This window comes from Terrapene carolina, unplaced genomic scaffold (genome assembly GCF_002925995.2).
Source record: "Terrapene carolina triunguis isolate 2854851 unplaced genomic scaffold, T_m_triunguis-2.0 Scaffold234, whole genome shotgun sequence".
In the NCBI taxonomy this organism is placed as follows: domain Eukaryota; kingdom Metazoa; phylum Chordata; order Testudines; family Emydidae; genus Terrapene; species Terrapene triunguis.
The window spans coordinates 13088077-13104379 of record NW_020664585.1 but is presented as its reverse complement, the minus strand read 5'-3'; the positions used below and the strand labels follow the sequence as shown (position 1 = coordinate 13104379).

At 45.1% G+C, this 16303-nt stretch overlaps 1 protein-coding gene across 2 annotated transcripts in view; it reads right to left on the bottom strand.

Annotated features, from left to right (window-relative positions):
- ULK1 (unc-51 like autophagy activating kinase 1) overlaps nt 1-16303 on the bottom strand; it is a 102039-nt gene that overhangs the window by 73705 nt on the left and 12031 nt on the right. For both annotated transcript variants that reach the window (XM_024218294.3, XM_024218295.3), the window contains exons 4-5: nt 7199-7231; nt 4772-4808 (exon numbers count right to left, since the gene is read on the bottom strand). In XM_024218294.3, the coding sequence (XP_024074062.2) occupies nt 4772-4808; nt 7199-7231 (70 nt within the window). The remainder of the gene's footprint in view (nt 1-4771; nt 4809-7198; nt 7232-16303) is intronic.

The window sequence follows — 16303 nt, the reverse complement described above, 5'->3', positions numbered from 1 at the left end:
TCAGCTGGGTCTGTCCTCAATACAGGCCTGATCCAAAGGCCATTAAAGTCAATGCTCTTCCACCGCAATTTTGTCAGTGGGAGCCACGGAAGGCCGACAGTGGGGGCCCCGCTCTCAATCCCGGGTGAGAAATGCCTCACCCCCTTTTGCAAAGGGGTGCCCAAGAACTCAGGGGCGTCCTTCTTGCAGCTTTCCTAACTCGTTAGAATTCAACCTATAGTAGTTATTACACGCCCCTTTCAACCCGCATGCTCTCACACAACATGGTCTATCTAAAAAAAAAAAAAATACACGTTGCTCTGGTGAGAAATTCTCTTCACAAAGATGGCTCCTCCAACTACCTGCCTCTCTACCAATAGATGCCCAGAGCTGGAGACCAAAAGAGACCATTAGATCACCTAGTCTGACATTCTGCAAAACAAAGGCCATAAAATTTCATCCAGTTACTCCTGAGTTGAGACCAATCACTTGTGTGACACTTTCCACTGCTCTGCTAACCTACCACGCAATGTAAAGCTGTACTGTACTCTCTCACTTCGATACATGGCACCTGATGAGCTACAACTGAAGACAAAGTCCACAGAGCTGTCAAAAGGAAAGACACATCGTACAGTGAAATCAAATTCCTGTTCACTGGAAGCAGTGCAGTCGTAGCAGGCCACATATCCAAGGGATAGGACTGAAGATGAGGGGGAAACCAAAACCAACACATTTCACACTGAAGAACACACATACGTCTTTTGCTTTATGGTAGAGAATTAGAGTTGCTTTGGATGCAATGGAGAATTAAAATATCGCCTAACATTTTTAATTAGAGGGCAGAATGGATCAGTAGGTTTAAGAGCCTATTCTCCCAGTGATAAGGGGATTTGCATGTGTAGCTCACGTTAGCATTAACAGGAATTACCTGCCGAAATACTCCATGAATGGATGGGAAAAAGAGATGCCACAATTAAAGAGCAGTCAAACAACAGCTCCGTACAACAGGAAATTCAGGCTATAGAGCAGAAGTTTGTTTGGGTTTTTGCACTTCAGTGAAACGCCCTGGAAGAAACATGAACTTTCAGAAATGTTTAACAGGGGGACGAGCTTTAAAAGAAGAAATTCTACATCAAGAAGGGCAGTGAAGGGCCTGCACACAAATGACAGGTGACTGTACCCGGTCAATAAGAGAACACCAAATCAAACAGCCTCGCAGGGAACAGGCAAACCAGCATGATATAGGACAGGGGCCCGGTCAGACGTTGCTGAGGCAACAGATATGAACATTCCATGCCTCATTTCCTTGTTAGCAAACTCATTCTGGAAGTTCATTGAAGGCTGGATGCCAAACCAAGCAGAGAAGCTTGGGAGACGGTGGTAGGAGGTAGAGAGGTTTTAAAAAAGCTAAAGCAGCCGGAATACTCTTAAGAGCAAAACTACTAATCTGAAACTTCTGTTTGCTGGTACTGAGGTACGAGCACTGCATTGCTTGAATACATCCCTAAAAGACGTCTCCTATGTGATTTGGAGACGGGATCTGCTGGTAAAAATTTCTCTAAAAATAGGTTTTGATAAGGATCAGTGGAGTTTTTTCAACATATGGCGTTCATGTGAGGAGGTTTTCCCTTTGGTGCACACAGCTCACTTAGGTTTTATTAGCCACTGTTATTCATAATTGTCGCCTAGATTTGAAGAGTCAGAAGCAAGACTACACATGTCCTTCAATTTATTCGTACCTGGTAGCTGCTCCTCACAGCTACCAAAAGTAAAGTAATTTTAGGGAAGGAAAAAGCCTAACGTAACCACCTTTGAGTAACCCAGGGATCAAAGCAGCAACCAGTAGCCCATTGGACATTAAAGCTCCCAAAACAAAGAGGTTGAAGGGCAACTAAAATTAAACGTCACCTTCTAGAAGTGACTACCAATCTCCTTATTATAGTCAGTTTTGGATGCAAAGAAAGCAAGTCATGATAGCAAGCAAATGAGTTTAATTAGCAGCCTAACCTAATTGCATAGAGTGCTCCACTTTTGTGCTGCCATGGTGTGCACGTCCGAGTGGCGATAAAAGTAGGTGCATGTTCTATAAACCGCTGCTGGAAGCTTAACGTTCAAATGGGGGGGTCGGGGTGTCTCTGTATACACGTGCGCGGTTCTGAGTCACGGACGCATAGCTCAGTGGTTTACCCTCTAGAGCAGGGTTTCTCAGCCCATGGGTCGTGACCCAAAATTGGGTCACTAGAACGTGTCAAAGGGTTGTGTGGAAGACCCGGGGGGGGAAAAGGGAAGGGGCATGGCTGGGCCAAATCTGAGTGAGTGGCGCTGCAACCCCATACACCAGGTTGCAATGCCTGGTGCAGGGAGCTGAGCCGAGCCCAGCCAGCCCTGTGGAACCGCAGGAGCTGCCAGGATGGTGTATATTATGCATCAGGGGTAAGAAATATTTAGTAAGCCAGATGTTTTTTGTGCTAAAGCTATTTACTAAGTCACAACAGGCCATCAAGATTTACAACTGGGTCCACAGAGGTTGAGAACCATTGCTCTAGAGCTCAGGTCAGCTACACTGAAAAAAGTTAGCTACCATGGGTGCAATTTGCCTACTGATGTAGAAGCGCAAATCCCATTGGCTTTCAGTGGGACTTGTGCTCCTAACTCATCCAGGTTGCTGCAAAAAAATCCCACCCTACAAGTCAAATTTTCAAAACGGGCAGAAGCAGCCATCTGTGTGTACAACACTTTGCAATTGTGCATACAAGCAAAGCCTTGTGCACATAGCTCAGGACCCTGCTTGAAACCATGGACTCCTAAATTTTTAGGACACTCCTCACCTCTTGTCTCCCCAACTGCACCCCCATTTCATTGCTACCGATCACAGCTCGTAGTTAGTCTAGTTCAACCATTTTAATGCCATAGTAAATCAACTAAGGTTTGGCTATTTTTAAAGTGCTCCATTATTAAAAGTTCCAATTATATTCAGCAAAAAACTCCAGAGTACAAACACATTAATTTGGCACTCATGAAACTGTCCCTTAAATGTCATTTGCTATCCCATATGAATGGGCTGGAGCACATTAGCAGGAGTCCTGAATTCATCATTCATGAGACTCTGAAGTTAGCTCCAAGGCAAATGTGAATTTAGCTTTTAATCCTTCAAGTTCCACAGTGTCCAGTCATCATCTCATTTAAATAAAAAGCCTCCAGTAAGATTATTATTACTATTATTTTAATACCGTCTCATAATGTTAACAACAAATGCAGAAGCCACCCTGGATTGGCACGGTTTGTTTAAACATGACCCAAAAGCCACACAGACAGAGAGATTAATAAATACTAAGAGACAGCTTTAATCTTTCAGTCAGCCTGCAAGACAAAAACAAAATACTTAAAAAACGACAATAAGTTTTAAGTCCAGCATAGCTCCAGCAAAGCTACTAGTTAAACATCCAGGAAACAGGCTCTCTTCTCTCCATTCAGACCCCATTCCAGTCTGTCTTTCAATAGGAGCCTTGAGTTCTAGGGGTTGTTCATTTAGGCCACGATCCTGCAAGCTGCTCAGTGGGTCTCTGGACTGGCAGAGCAGCTTGTAGGATCAGTGTCTTAGTCCCTGCATCACAAGTTACTTTCAGCTTAAACTAAGGAAAGAAGAGGACATACAGCCGCTACCACTAACCTGAAGCTAATTAACACGTACAGGTCAAAAACATCTGACTATTGTGCTGTACAACAGTTTCTAAATGTTTGTACTTATCACTCTACACTGTGCAGGCTCGAAATTTCCCCTGGCATTTCAATTGGATGCACACTGTTCTTAACTTCCGACCCTGTACTGTTGGGTAGTAGTTCCATATGCTGTTAAATAGATGGGGTGTTACATCCCAGAGGTGGCTGCATTTTGCCTATGTTTGTTTAAAAAAGGAACACCCAACTTTCTTTGGGATCCTTGAAGATGAAACACTATGCAAAGGCAAGGCATCAGTATAAACAAGTTTGCAATTTTTTTTTCCAGCTGATGAGCAAGATGCCAGTTGCGCCTAAAGCAGCTTGTAGCCATTGGTGGAATTCAAATAAACAGTCTAATTACAATGACCTTATAGATTAAACAGGGTAACTGCGGACAGCAGCCCATTCCCAATAGTCATTATTGACCTAAATTGCAGAGCACGCAAGCAATCCTAGTTGGCTTCCATGGACTTACTATTTGCAAAGCACATGTACCTTCACCAATGAAGAAGCACTTGGCAAAGGGAAAAGAAGAGCAATGATGCTATATTTGTTTCATGGGGAAAGGATCAAATCCACACTCTTCACATAACACAAGAACCAGGGGTCACCTAATGAAATTAATTTGCAGCAGGTTTAAAACAAACATAAGGAAGTACTTCTTCACACAATGCATGGTCAACCTGTGGAACTCATTGCCAGGGGATGTTGTGAAGGCCAAAACTATAACTGGATTCAAAAAAGAATTAGATAACTTCATGGAGGATAGGTCCATCAATAGCTATTAGCCAAGATGGTCAGGGATGCAAAACCACACTCTGGGTTCCAGATGCTGGGACTGGATGACAGGGGATGGATCACTTGATGATTGCCCTGTTCTGTTCCTTCCTCTGAAATGTCTGGTGTTGGCCACTGTTGGAAGACAGGTACTGGACTAGATGGACCATTGGTGTGACCCGGTATGGTCATTCTTATGTTCTTATCTTTCACAAATTCCAACAACTCTAACAAATAAAAATTCAAAATGTCTCCTTTGAAACATAAAGGATGTCCTCCCCTTTGGTTTACTTACTGTGCAGGTAATCAGCCAGGTCACCACCATTGCAGTACTGGAAATAGAAGAGAACAGCAAAAGTTTAAGTTAGCATTGGGCAGGGTGGCAAAGATTTAACGAACAGAGGAAGCAAATTAAGTAATATGGGAACTCCGGGTACGTCTTCACTACCCGCCGGATCGGCGGGTAATAATCAATCTATCAGGGATCGATTTATCGCGTCTTGTTTAGACACGATAAATCGATCCCCGAAAGCGCTTCCCGTCGACTCCGGAACTCCACCAGAGCGAGAGGCGGAAGCAGAGTCAACGGGGGAGCCGCGGCCGTCGATCCCGCGCCGTGAGGACCCAAAGTAAATCGATCTAAGATACGTCAACTTCAGCTACGTTATTCTCGTAGCTGAAGTTGCGTACCTTAGATCGATCCCCCCCCCACCCACAGTGTAGACCAGCCCTCCATAATGATGTTTATATCATGGGATCAGGAAAGGAACCTGGGAGTGACTACAAATAAGTATTCAAAGCTCACTCAATTATGCTCCCCCGCTAGTAAGAAAACATCCAATGAGATCTCAGTTTGAAGAGAACATAAGAGTATATATAAGGTTTGGCAGCTCTACAACTATAACGTGTAGAGAAGTTGTTCTTTCCATGAAATTGCCCATTAGTGAATAGTAGGTGGTAACATATATTCCCCTTCAAGATAAAAAGTCTTCCAGGTCAAGCCTGCGCTAAACAGGCATTCCAGCAATAAGGAGATTAAAAACAGCCTAGTGTTTGAGCTCTGTTGTGCTTGAACTTAGTTTGACGGTGCACCTCATAAGGCTTCATGGAAATATGCTTATGAATGTATATATATGACATAACTGGAATATGTTTTATGCTACATATGCCATGTAACATATCTCTGCAAAGGTTATGATCTACTGAATCTATTCATCCTATTTGTACGCATGTGTCATTGTTGTATTCGAAGTTATGAATATTGGCTGTGTACTTGCTTGATTTCTAAGTAGCCTTAGTAAAGCATTTGGTCAGCTTCTCGAGAAAGGAATGTGCAAATTAGTGCCCAATCAAGAAACACTTAAAGGACAATGAATCTTGGAAGGCTCCAATCCACATAAGAAGTCTACCTAAGGACGTTCAGGGTAGCATGTAAACAATGGCTGATGCCTGTAAAAATTGAGTCATGCATGGACATGTGACTTGTCTACGTGACTCCAAAACTCCATCTTGGAGCTGGACTTTGAATAGGAGAGAGGAGGGGGTCTCCACCCCCAAGAGAAAGTCTATTTAGACCCCTGGGAGACCCCTCCATTTTGTCTTCAGCTGGCTAAAGAGATAGCCTCTCCACCCCCCCAAAGATACCTGAAAGAAACTGGAACAAAGGACAGTAACTACTGGGGGTGTGTGAGTGATTGCTGGACCCAGACTAGAAGGAGACTTGTCTGTAAAAAGAAGCTTACTGGAATTCCTCTGAGGTGAGGTTTTGATCTGTATTCAGTTTTCTTACTGTATTAGACAGACTTGCGCATTCTATTTTATTTTGCTTGGTAGTTCACTTTGTTCTGTCTGCTATTACTTGGAACCACTTAAATTCTACTTTCTGTATTTAATTAAATCACTTTTTACTTATTAATTAACCCAGAGTATGTATTAATACCTGGGGGAGGGGGGCAAACAGCTGTGCATACCTCTCTTCAGTATTATAGAGAGCGAACAATTTATGAGTTTATACAAGGTAAAACGGATTTATTTGGGGTTTGGACCCCATTGGGAGTTGGGCATCTGAGTGTTAAAGATAGGTACACTTCTTAAGCTGCTTTCAGTTAAGTCTGCAGCCTTGGGGCACGTGGTTCAGACCCTGGGTCTGTGTTGGAGCAGACTGGTGTGTCTGGCTCAACAAGACAGGGTGCTGCATCCCAAGCTGGCAGGGAAAGCAGGGGCAGTAGTAGTCTTGGCACATCAGTTGGCAGCCCCAAGGGGGTTTCTGTGATCCAACCCGTCACACTTAGTGCGCTTCACACACCCCCTTCAGCCTCACGGACGTGCACCTGCAGATTCGATAGCAAGAGGAGCTCCAACTAGACCATGAAACAGGGAAGCCCTATCCAAATAAAAGGTCTATCCGCTTTGTCACTGTATCAGAATAAGGGTTCGTCTATACTTACCTCCGGGTCCGGCGGTAAGCAATCGATCTTCTGGGATCGATTTATTGCGTCTTGTCTAGACGCGATAAATCGATCCCGGAAGTACTCGCCGTCGACGCCGGTACTCCTGCTCCGCGAGAGGAGTACGCGGAGTCGACGGGGGAGCCTGCCTGCCGCGTGTGGACCCGCGGTAAGTTCGAACTAAGGTACTTCGACTTCAGCTACGCTATTAACGTAGCTGAAGTTGCGTATCTTAGTTCGAAGTGGGGGGTTAGTGTGGACCAGGCCTTACTCACCTCCATAACCAAGTAGACAGAGTTCGCCAGTTCCTGGGGAAAAGGAAAAAAACAAAAGAAGATTTAAGCATTTGAAGATCAGAAAAGTTAAAGCCATTGTGCACCTGAAAGAAAAAAGTAAGTTAGTAGTTTTGGGGGGTAAAACCTCATCTCTGCCTCATTATCCCCAAACTGGGGATGGGAAACTATCATATATCTTCCTTGCAATGGGCGTTACGAGGATTAATTCATGAAGATGACGTGTGATGATGAAAATGCTATGTAAGCGCCAAGTACTTCACACAGAGTTGAGCAAGTTATCCATTTCTGAGAGCATATCCCTTTAACAATGCAAGTCTCTTCTTCGGACTTTGGTCTTGGTACTCCTTTAGGGCTCCCAGGGATTACCAGCAGCTATTTCCATACAAGGAGCACCTATGTGAGGGAAGGGGAAGGGGGAAGGAAACGTGCACTTAGCTCAGAATTGGAGGTGGTGCTGAGACACAGAATTGGGATCTGCATTTCAACCCCCCCCAGCTCAGGTGTGTTTGGAGGGAAAGTCTTGGTTTTGCCCATTGTGGAGGTTGAGGGCAAAATGCAAATGTTGATCTAAACTCCTATTAAGTTCAAAGTGTTCAAATCTTGGGCTTTTGGTTGGAGACAGTTCTAATTAAAATTTATCTTAAAGGAGTCGGTAGGTGGAAAAAAAGATCAAGGATTCCAGGAGCTCTTGAAGAATCAGCCCCTGAACCACTAGCTAAGATGCAGGTAAGGTTCTGGGACACATTTCATTCTAACAATAACATAAGAACATACGAATGGCCATACTGGGCAGACCAAAGGTCCATCCAGCCCAGTATCCTGTCTACTGACAGTGACCAATGCCAGGTGCCCCAGAGGGAGTGAACCTAACAGGTAATGATCAAGTGATCTCTCTCCTGCCGTCCAGCACCACCCTCTGACAAACAGAGGCTAGGGACACCATTCCTTTCCCATCCTGGCTAATTTCCCATCCTGGCTAACATGACTCAGTAATCAAGGACATACAGAAAACCAACACTTCCCAGACTGCTGATGGCGTTTGGCCTTTCCTCTGAGGCCTCACAATGTAAGCAAGGCACCAGGGAATCCTGGTTCACACAGATTGCAAGTTCAAATTGAAATCTTGGTTTAGCAGTGTAGCTTTTTTGCCTTATTTCTAAATAAACATGAACATAGAGCAATATTTAAAGACAGCATGTGGCTATGGTTCTCTCCAAATGTGGAACTTTGTGAGAGCCAAGTCAGGCATCAAATCCCAAATGGACAGCTGTTCTTCTAGAGTTTGTTATGTGCACTGCCTTGGAATGCTCTCTCCCGCCTTAAAAATGCCCTCTTCATCGGTCCCCTGTCTTGGCTTTGTACACTGCATACAAGTATGAGGCCCTATGGAACAGTGTTAGGAATGGAGAAGGCTGTTTAGAAGAATACATTGAAGGGAGCAGCTATTTACACAGTAATTCAGTGCTAGCAGCTTCTCACTCCTAACTACATGGAATTATCATGAGAAAGTAGGCCAGAGGTGTTATCCTTACTACCCCCCGATGAATGGGTTATTCTCAACCTCCTTGCCCCAGCAAAAGCCAGACAGGCATTATGAAGGAAGTAACAGATTCAGTAGAACCATGATAATAGTAACTACACTAGTATTTTCTATCAGAGTCGGGCAACCTAGACTGAACCAAAGATACAAGCTCTTCCAAATTCCCGGAGGAGTTCAAATCCTGCTCAGGCCTCTATGGAACCAGCAATGTGGTCTTCAAAAATGGGACAATGATCAAGGTAGATGTGACATTCATTCTTTAACAATGGCCCTAGTTTTTCCTTGTCACTCCTGTGTCTCCTTTAACATATGATTATTGAGGTACTGCCTCTAGACCCCGATCAGAGTTCCATTGTGCTAGAAACTGCACAAACAAGTAAAACACAGACTGTCCCTGCCCCTGAGAACTCACAGTCTAGGACTACGACAAGACACAGCACAGGGTGGGGACAGGACAAGCTAACTAACTCTGAGAGTATTTGCAAAACTCAGTAGTCAGTGGCATTCAGTTGCTAAAAACATGCCTATTTTAAGCTCTGGGCACCTGTACAAGAACACACCCAAAAATGTTATTAATTTAAGGGTAACATTGTTCAGAACTGCCTAATTTAGGGGCATCAGTCCCACTGACTTTCAATTAGCCTTAGGCACCAAAGTCACTTCTGAAAGTTACCTTAAATAATCATCAGCCAGAGGCTCTTCTGCACCCTCCAAGCCTCAGGGTCCCCATCTCTAGTCTATTTACAGACTCCTTAAATGGGTCTTGCTAGGTATCTCTTAAATCAAGCGGAGGAAATATCTGTCCACATCCTAAAAGCCACTCTCAGCTCAAGTAAGACCGGGCACTGAAAACAACGACTTATCGACCTGGAGGTGCTTTGACATCTGGGGCAGAGCAAGGAACTGAGCCCCTCTACCTTGTCCCAGGCCAGAGCCTTAGCTACCAAATCATTCAGCATCTGCTATACTGTCCCCCTCTCTCTGCAGGGCTTCAACTTCAAAAGGCATCAATCTTCACCCTCCTCCCCTCAAAATTTGAGCTTTAAAAGCAGCCCCAGTCCCTCCTCATTGCTCCTTTCATCCCTGCCTGCTCAAAGGACTCTGCAGTCTGTCAAGTCTGTCTCATAACAGCTCCTTTTGTCAAGGCCTCGCCCACCTCTTGTAGTTCTGGTTCAGATGTGTAGTGGAAATGACATTTAGAGTTTCAAGGGTTGCAAGCAAGAGTTAAATATATTTTTGTTGACCTTTAACTACCTGGAATGCCTAGAAGCCAAGAAACAGAAGCATGCAAAGTAAGCGGCCTTCCCCCAACAATGTATTAAGAGGGGATGCAAATGATCAGCAGCCTGGCAGTGTGTGTTCCAACGGCTCCCCAGGTTCAAAGTGCTCCCCAGACCCAAGGGCTGGCAGATCGCGGCTTTCACAGCTGTTCCAGTTACCAGGCTAAGCTGAATTTTAAAAGGTCTCTTGTGTTCGGCCCATGAGCAATTTACTGTGATACTTTCAAGAGCGTCTTTGTTGCATTTCTGTGTAGGACAAGAACTGCATGAGACAGGGCTTGGATTCCAACCCCTGCATTTAAAAGAAGTGCACGCTTCGACCCAACCTGCTTTCACATTCTATTCAAAACCGTCTGTGCTTCCAGCACTGACTGGGAGTCGGAAGGTCTGGGGATTATTCCCAGATGTAACACAAGCTTCCTGAATAGCCAGAGACAAGTCACTCAGCACCCAATTTTCAGAAATGCTGAACACCCAGCAATAGTCATGAACTTCAGCTGGAACCGTGAGAGATCAGAACATCTGAAAAAAAAGAATCAAGGCCCTTTAACCTCTTTGTGACTTAATCTCTCTGCCTGTAAAACAACGCTGCTTACTTAACTAGCAAGAGTGTTGGGAGGATTAATTCTTTACCAGTGTAGCACACCAAGATCCTCTGATGGAGGCATATTCTAGTTTATGCAAGTTAAGCACCATACATGCTTGCAAAACCCTCTTATAATTGATGAGACAGGAGCTATTGTATAGTTGTATAGTTTGGTCTTCCACCTTTGTAATTGTTTTGAAGTCAGTGGAAATGTAACAGAAAGGGATTTGGTTCAGTAGTTGGTGTGTATACACAACACTTAAATACAGCTCAGATGCTATATAAGTGCCTGGATAGATATGAGAAAGACTCCAATCAACCTGCCTAGCAACAGAGTGTGACCTTTATGCTTCAGGTTTTACCATTCCAGCCTAGGAGGCAGAAGAAGCAAAGAAATACCTGAAAGTCACTCGTCAGACAGCAAGCTTCTCGCTGCTCTAATTAAGAGATACAGTGTCCCTCCTCCAGCAACAGCATTGTCGGTGTGTTTCCAACCTCGTTAGGAAGCAGTAGGACACTTCTGCTGTAGATCAGGTTTGAGGCAAATTCATGCCAAGATTGTGCGCAGTCATCCATCATTTCTGATGGAAAGTGAAATTGTCTCCCCTCGTTCCCATTTTTTAAAAAGCTACAGATTCATAATCCAAAATATGCTGTGTGTGTGTCACTCTTCCATTTATGATGCATAGCTCCCAGCTCCTCTGTAGTAGGGCTGTGTCTGGGGTCAGGGAACAAACTGAATGGGGCTTGGGGCAGGGCTGCATTTGAAATTTAGTTATCTAGAGGGGGTTTGCAAGTACACACCAGGAGGCTTTCCTTACTTTTAGCCACCTTAGCCCAGCATTATTTATGTCAGGCAGGTGTGGGGTATCACGCTGAAGATCCCCAGCGCCAAACTACAGTCATACAGTTTGCTTGGGGAAAACTCACTGGGATTGGAATACATGGAGTAGTTTAACAAGACTCTTAATATTCTCCCCTTGAAAACTCATTTACAAAAACCCTTGGAAGTCCAGAACCGAAACCGGTTTCCTTTCACTTGTGATCCCTCCAGTGCAGGTGGGTTTTGTTCATTAAGAAACAAAAGAAAGAAAAATATAGCAGGCCCAGACTTTGGGCCTACCAACCGCTGTGGGCCCTTTGAGGCAAACTGAAGTGCCCAGAACATTCACTTGCACGTTAATCCCGAGAATACTATTCCAGGTCATTAGTCCATTGCAGAGCTAGTGTACAAAAGCCATTGAGGGTGCTCTACTTAGGGCCCCTGGCTCGTGTTTGCCAGTTTCTGTAGCAGCAGCTAATTTTGCCACTAGTGGAGGGAAAAAATACATGGAGACAGCACCTTCACTTCTGCCCTCTTCTCAGGCAACAGCAGCCCACTGACTGCAATCCACTTACATGCAATACGCGTACAGGTGTAGTGTCAGAGGGACACCGCCAAAGGCGTTCAGCAGGACTATGAATCACCCTCGATTGTTGCCCAATTTGTAGTTCTGCCATTAGAGACTCTAGCAGTGAAGTTTCTCTTTAATTGGGTGTTAAAAATAAGGAAAGGGGAGGGAAATAGTTACTGACAATCTATTGTCTGCAAACCAACACACATGCACTGGGAGAGACAAACCAATAGTTAAGGAAATATGATTTTAATTAAGCTGTGCAGCAGAAGTTGCTGTAGACCAGCATTGTGCTGGAATCCTTGAAGTAATGTCGTACAGTTGTGGAAACTATCAAGGATGGTTCAATTTGTTACAACATCGAAGGCCTAACAATATTGTGACCCTTTAAATTCCCCTTCCAGACAGACTGGAAGGTGGCATATCAGAAGTGAAGCAGACATATCAAAATTAGTTTTTCCTGACCTAGTTTGTCATCCTCATTCCACTGCTTTAAAAAAACCCCATCAAGGATGTTTGCTCTCACAATGCCATCATTCTCCTGTCTCTATCCTGGGGCCTGGCCTACAGCCAAATTTAACACAATGGTTAGGAGACAAAAGGTAGAGGTGTCATTTTTCTTAAAACTATGACAATGCCATTCAATAATGCACTATTTCCACTGGTCTGTATGGGACTGGTGATAACAGGAGACCAGAAAAAATAGATAGCCCACCTTTCCTTTCATAGAAAGACCTTAGTAAGTTTGAACAGAGTAGAAAAGAAATACAAAGCAGCAGCATGGACAAGGAAGTTCACACGCTCAGTGCCTTTGTGTAAATGGCTTTTTAATCCTGTATTAAAACTTTGCCATCAGGAATTTAAAACATTTGACAGCTACAAAATCCAGATCTTGAAAGTCACCAGGGATTGCTGTATGGGGCCTATTGTTAAAATTCCCTCATTCTCAGACACAAACTAGAAGTCAAAGGAGAGAAAAATCTGCCATTAATGGGTCTCAGCACTGACCTGAACAGACTACTGTGGGAAATGAGGGGGTAGGTCAGCCTGATGCCAAGCATATCCTTGGTCTCTCTTCAGAGATGCCCAGCATGATGGCAGCCATCTTGGTTCACACAGCAGGGACTGAACTCAGGACCTCCAGAGCTAATAGCAGGAGATGCTACAGTTTGAGCTAGACAGCCAAGGCATCCCTGCTGGTGGCTGGAGCCTTAACAGACTCGCATCCTCGGTGGATCAGGCACAAAGCGGGGACCAGAAACACACACTCACCAGTGGCCCATCGTGAGGATGGTTTGACAATGTAGACAACAGTCAACTCAGATGTGCACAGACTCTAAAATCATTCCATGGAGACCACCAAAATAGTAACAGCTTACAGAACTCTACACCAGTCTGGCCCAGACTGGTAGGGGTCTCATAACCGACCCCACTATGTAAAATTCACACCTGAATGTTGTCACTAAATGTGGACTACAAAGGCCTTCACGTTCAAAACAACCTTATGATATGACTCCATTGTAAACTAACTTCACGCTACAAAACAACAAAGCCTCTAGGCAAGACATTTATGTAGGCTGGTGGAGATGACCTAGAAGACGTCAGCTTCCAGAGCTGTCGATCAGGTACCTCACAAAAGCATTAAGCACCTGATCCAACTTCCACTGAAGTCAATGAGTCCCTTTCCATTGACTTCAATGGGCTTGGATCGGGACCTATATTTACAGAGATAGTCTATTCAGGATGGAGTCAGTAACAAATGGAGACACAACCTATCCTGGAGATTACCCGAACCACCCACCTCTGCCTAGAAAAGTTCACACAGGCAGAACAGCTACGATTACTGTACATAACCAAATGTTCGACAAAGCAGTTCCCATAGACTAGGCCTAGAAATCGATGAATGACAAAGCACTGTCCACACCAAAAACCTTCTAGCTAATAAAACAGTCACTGAGAGGTTGTCACTTTATTGGCCATGAAGTATAGTTTTTGGAAACTTTTCCTATTGATACAGTTTCTCTTACAGGACAAATACAGTTCCATAGTCACCCCAGAGGGCTGAAGGTAGCCTTGCTAACAGGAATACTTCCGCTCATGTGTGGAAAGGAATCTTATGGAGATGGATCATGCAGCCAACACCCCATCAGCTCCAACAGACAAACCCAGATGCAAAGGACCTCCTGGCTTGGGAGCTTTTCCTCTGGCTGCGAAGGCTCCTGCCTCTAACAACAGATGCAGAATGCGCTGCTTACCCTGGCCTCCCAAGCTATCTGGAGACAGCTGCTGAGTAAAGATAGCCAGAGATATATCGGCCATCTGTTATGAATGAGATTCGCATGAGGGCCCACTGACTGCACCAACAAAAGGAGAAGACTACAATACAGTTCAGAGCCCAGCCTGAGGGTTACTAAATGGGTGTGGGGAAAGATAACGTTCGATACAAACTGAACTTAAAAACAAAAAACCACCACCTAATGTTACCCGTCACCCTACCCCCCCCCCCGGCTCTCTGCAGGGACCCTGTGGATGAGCCCTGCACCACACCGCACCCTTTTATTTTGTTGGTGTAATCAGTGGACCCTGGTGCCCTGGCTGCCTCTGGAACACAGTGGGTATGTCTACATTGCAAATAAACACCCATGGCTGGCCCGTGTCAGGCTGTGAAAGTGCCGTGTAGATGCAAGGGGGGCAGGGTCACAGACCTCAGGCTCCAGCCCGAGCGTCTACACTGCAGTATTACAGCCCTGCAGCCCCACGAGCCCAAGTCACCTGACATGGGCCAGCCACAGGGGTTTAACTGTAGCGTAGACAAACCCATAGTCTTTTCATCTCTCTCACTCCACTCAGCAGCTGGCTCAGTGTCAGGCAGATCGTGGGAGTGGATTCTAGATCATCTGTGGATAGAGAAAGGAACCCCATTTAGCAGGTCCTGTCCCTTTGCTGCCTGAAAAGCCTGCAGCTAGTATGTAGGTCCCTGTTGCCAGCTGGATGGATTTGGGTGATGGAACCTGGCAGCAGCACCTGCTACATCCTTAGACAAGAGGGAATGTCTCTAAATGGTTAAACCTCGCTCCTCCCACCTTCTGAGCTCGGACTGAATAGACTACCCTCTAAAAAGGGGAGGGAAGGTTGGTATTATGGAAGGATTGCTCTGTCTTGATGCAAGCATTTGGACTGAAGCAAGATAAGAGACAATAGCCACGTTGATCTGAATAGCAGGAGCACTTATCAATAACCGCCTTTCTCTAAGTAGCTGTAAAATAAACACAGCTGGAAAACATTCACATGACTTTTGGCCTAATATGCGGCAACACCATGGTGAGTGTCCCCATGCTATCCTGTTGGTCCACATGGCTCCCACCCACACCTGGCTCCTACTATGCACCTCCTTCATTTCCCTGGCAGTAAAGAATTGAGGAATATTTTTAGACAAGCTATTGGGAAGGCAAACATTCATTTAGATGCAAAACAAACAAACGTGGGGGGGACGACGAAGCGGAGAAAGCACTAAGTTAATGTTAACTGGTTTACAAGAATGTAACATTCTCTCTGCACAGATATATGGTAACACGGCAGTGCCACTGCACCCACACACAGCTTTAAAGACATATCAACAGGGGCAAGTTTCAGGAAGGACCTTTGTGACCCAGGCCCTGCAGCTGGAGTGGACCAGCAATGCACCACCAAGCATGCAGCAGGCGGTATGGCTGCCACCTGCTTCTGGCAGAAGTCCTACACTGGGAGGAGGGGAGACACCCATATCACCTCATATACTCCAGGAAACAAAAGAGCTTATGTGGGGGGTTGAAAGCAGAGAGCAGCTGGGAGTCACATAACAGACTCCACTCGCCATCCTGGAGCGCATTTTCCAGTGTTTTGGTGGATCCAGGTCCAGCATACTCCAAATTAACCCTAATTAAGACCTACACTAGCCAACTAGAAAAGCCTTCGTCCGACCAAGGTACAAGAGTTCGGATCCAAACTTCAGGGGTATCCAGATCCAGAGCTTTGGTTTGCAAAAGAATCAGGGCATTAAACCAAATACCTCAGTGCCAGATCTTACTGGGTTGTGAGAGACCTGCAACCACCCACATAGAGGGGTTGTGCTTCTGTAACCCACACACCTTCTGGGTGTGGCGTTCCGTCCCATCGAGTGGCACCAAGACCACTTAGAGAGAATTAAAATGAGTCTGTTCTATAGCCTTAGCTAAGAGGCAGTTGGCTTTTAGCTCATGCGGTAGAGGCTCATGCACTAAGCTCCAGAGGTCCCAGGTTCAATCC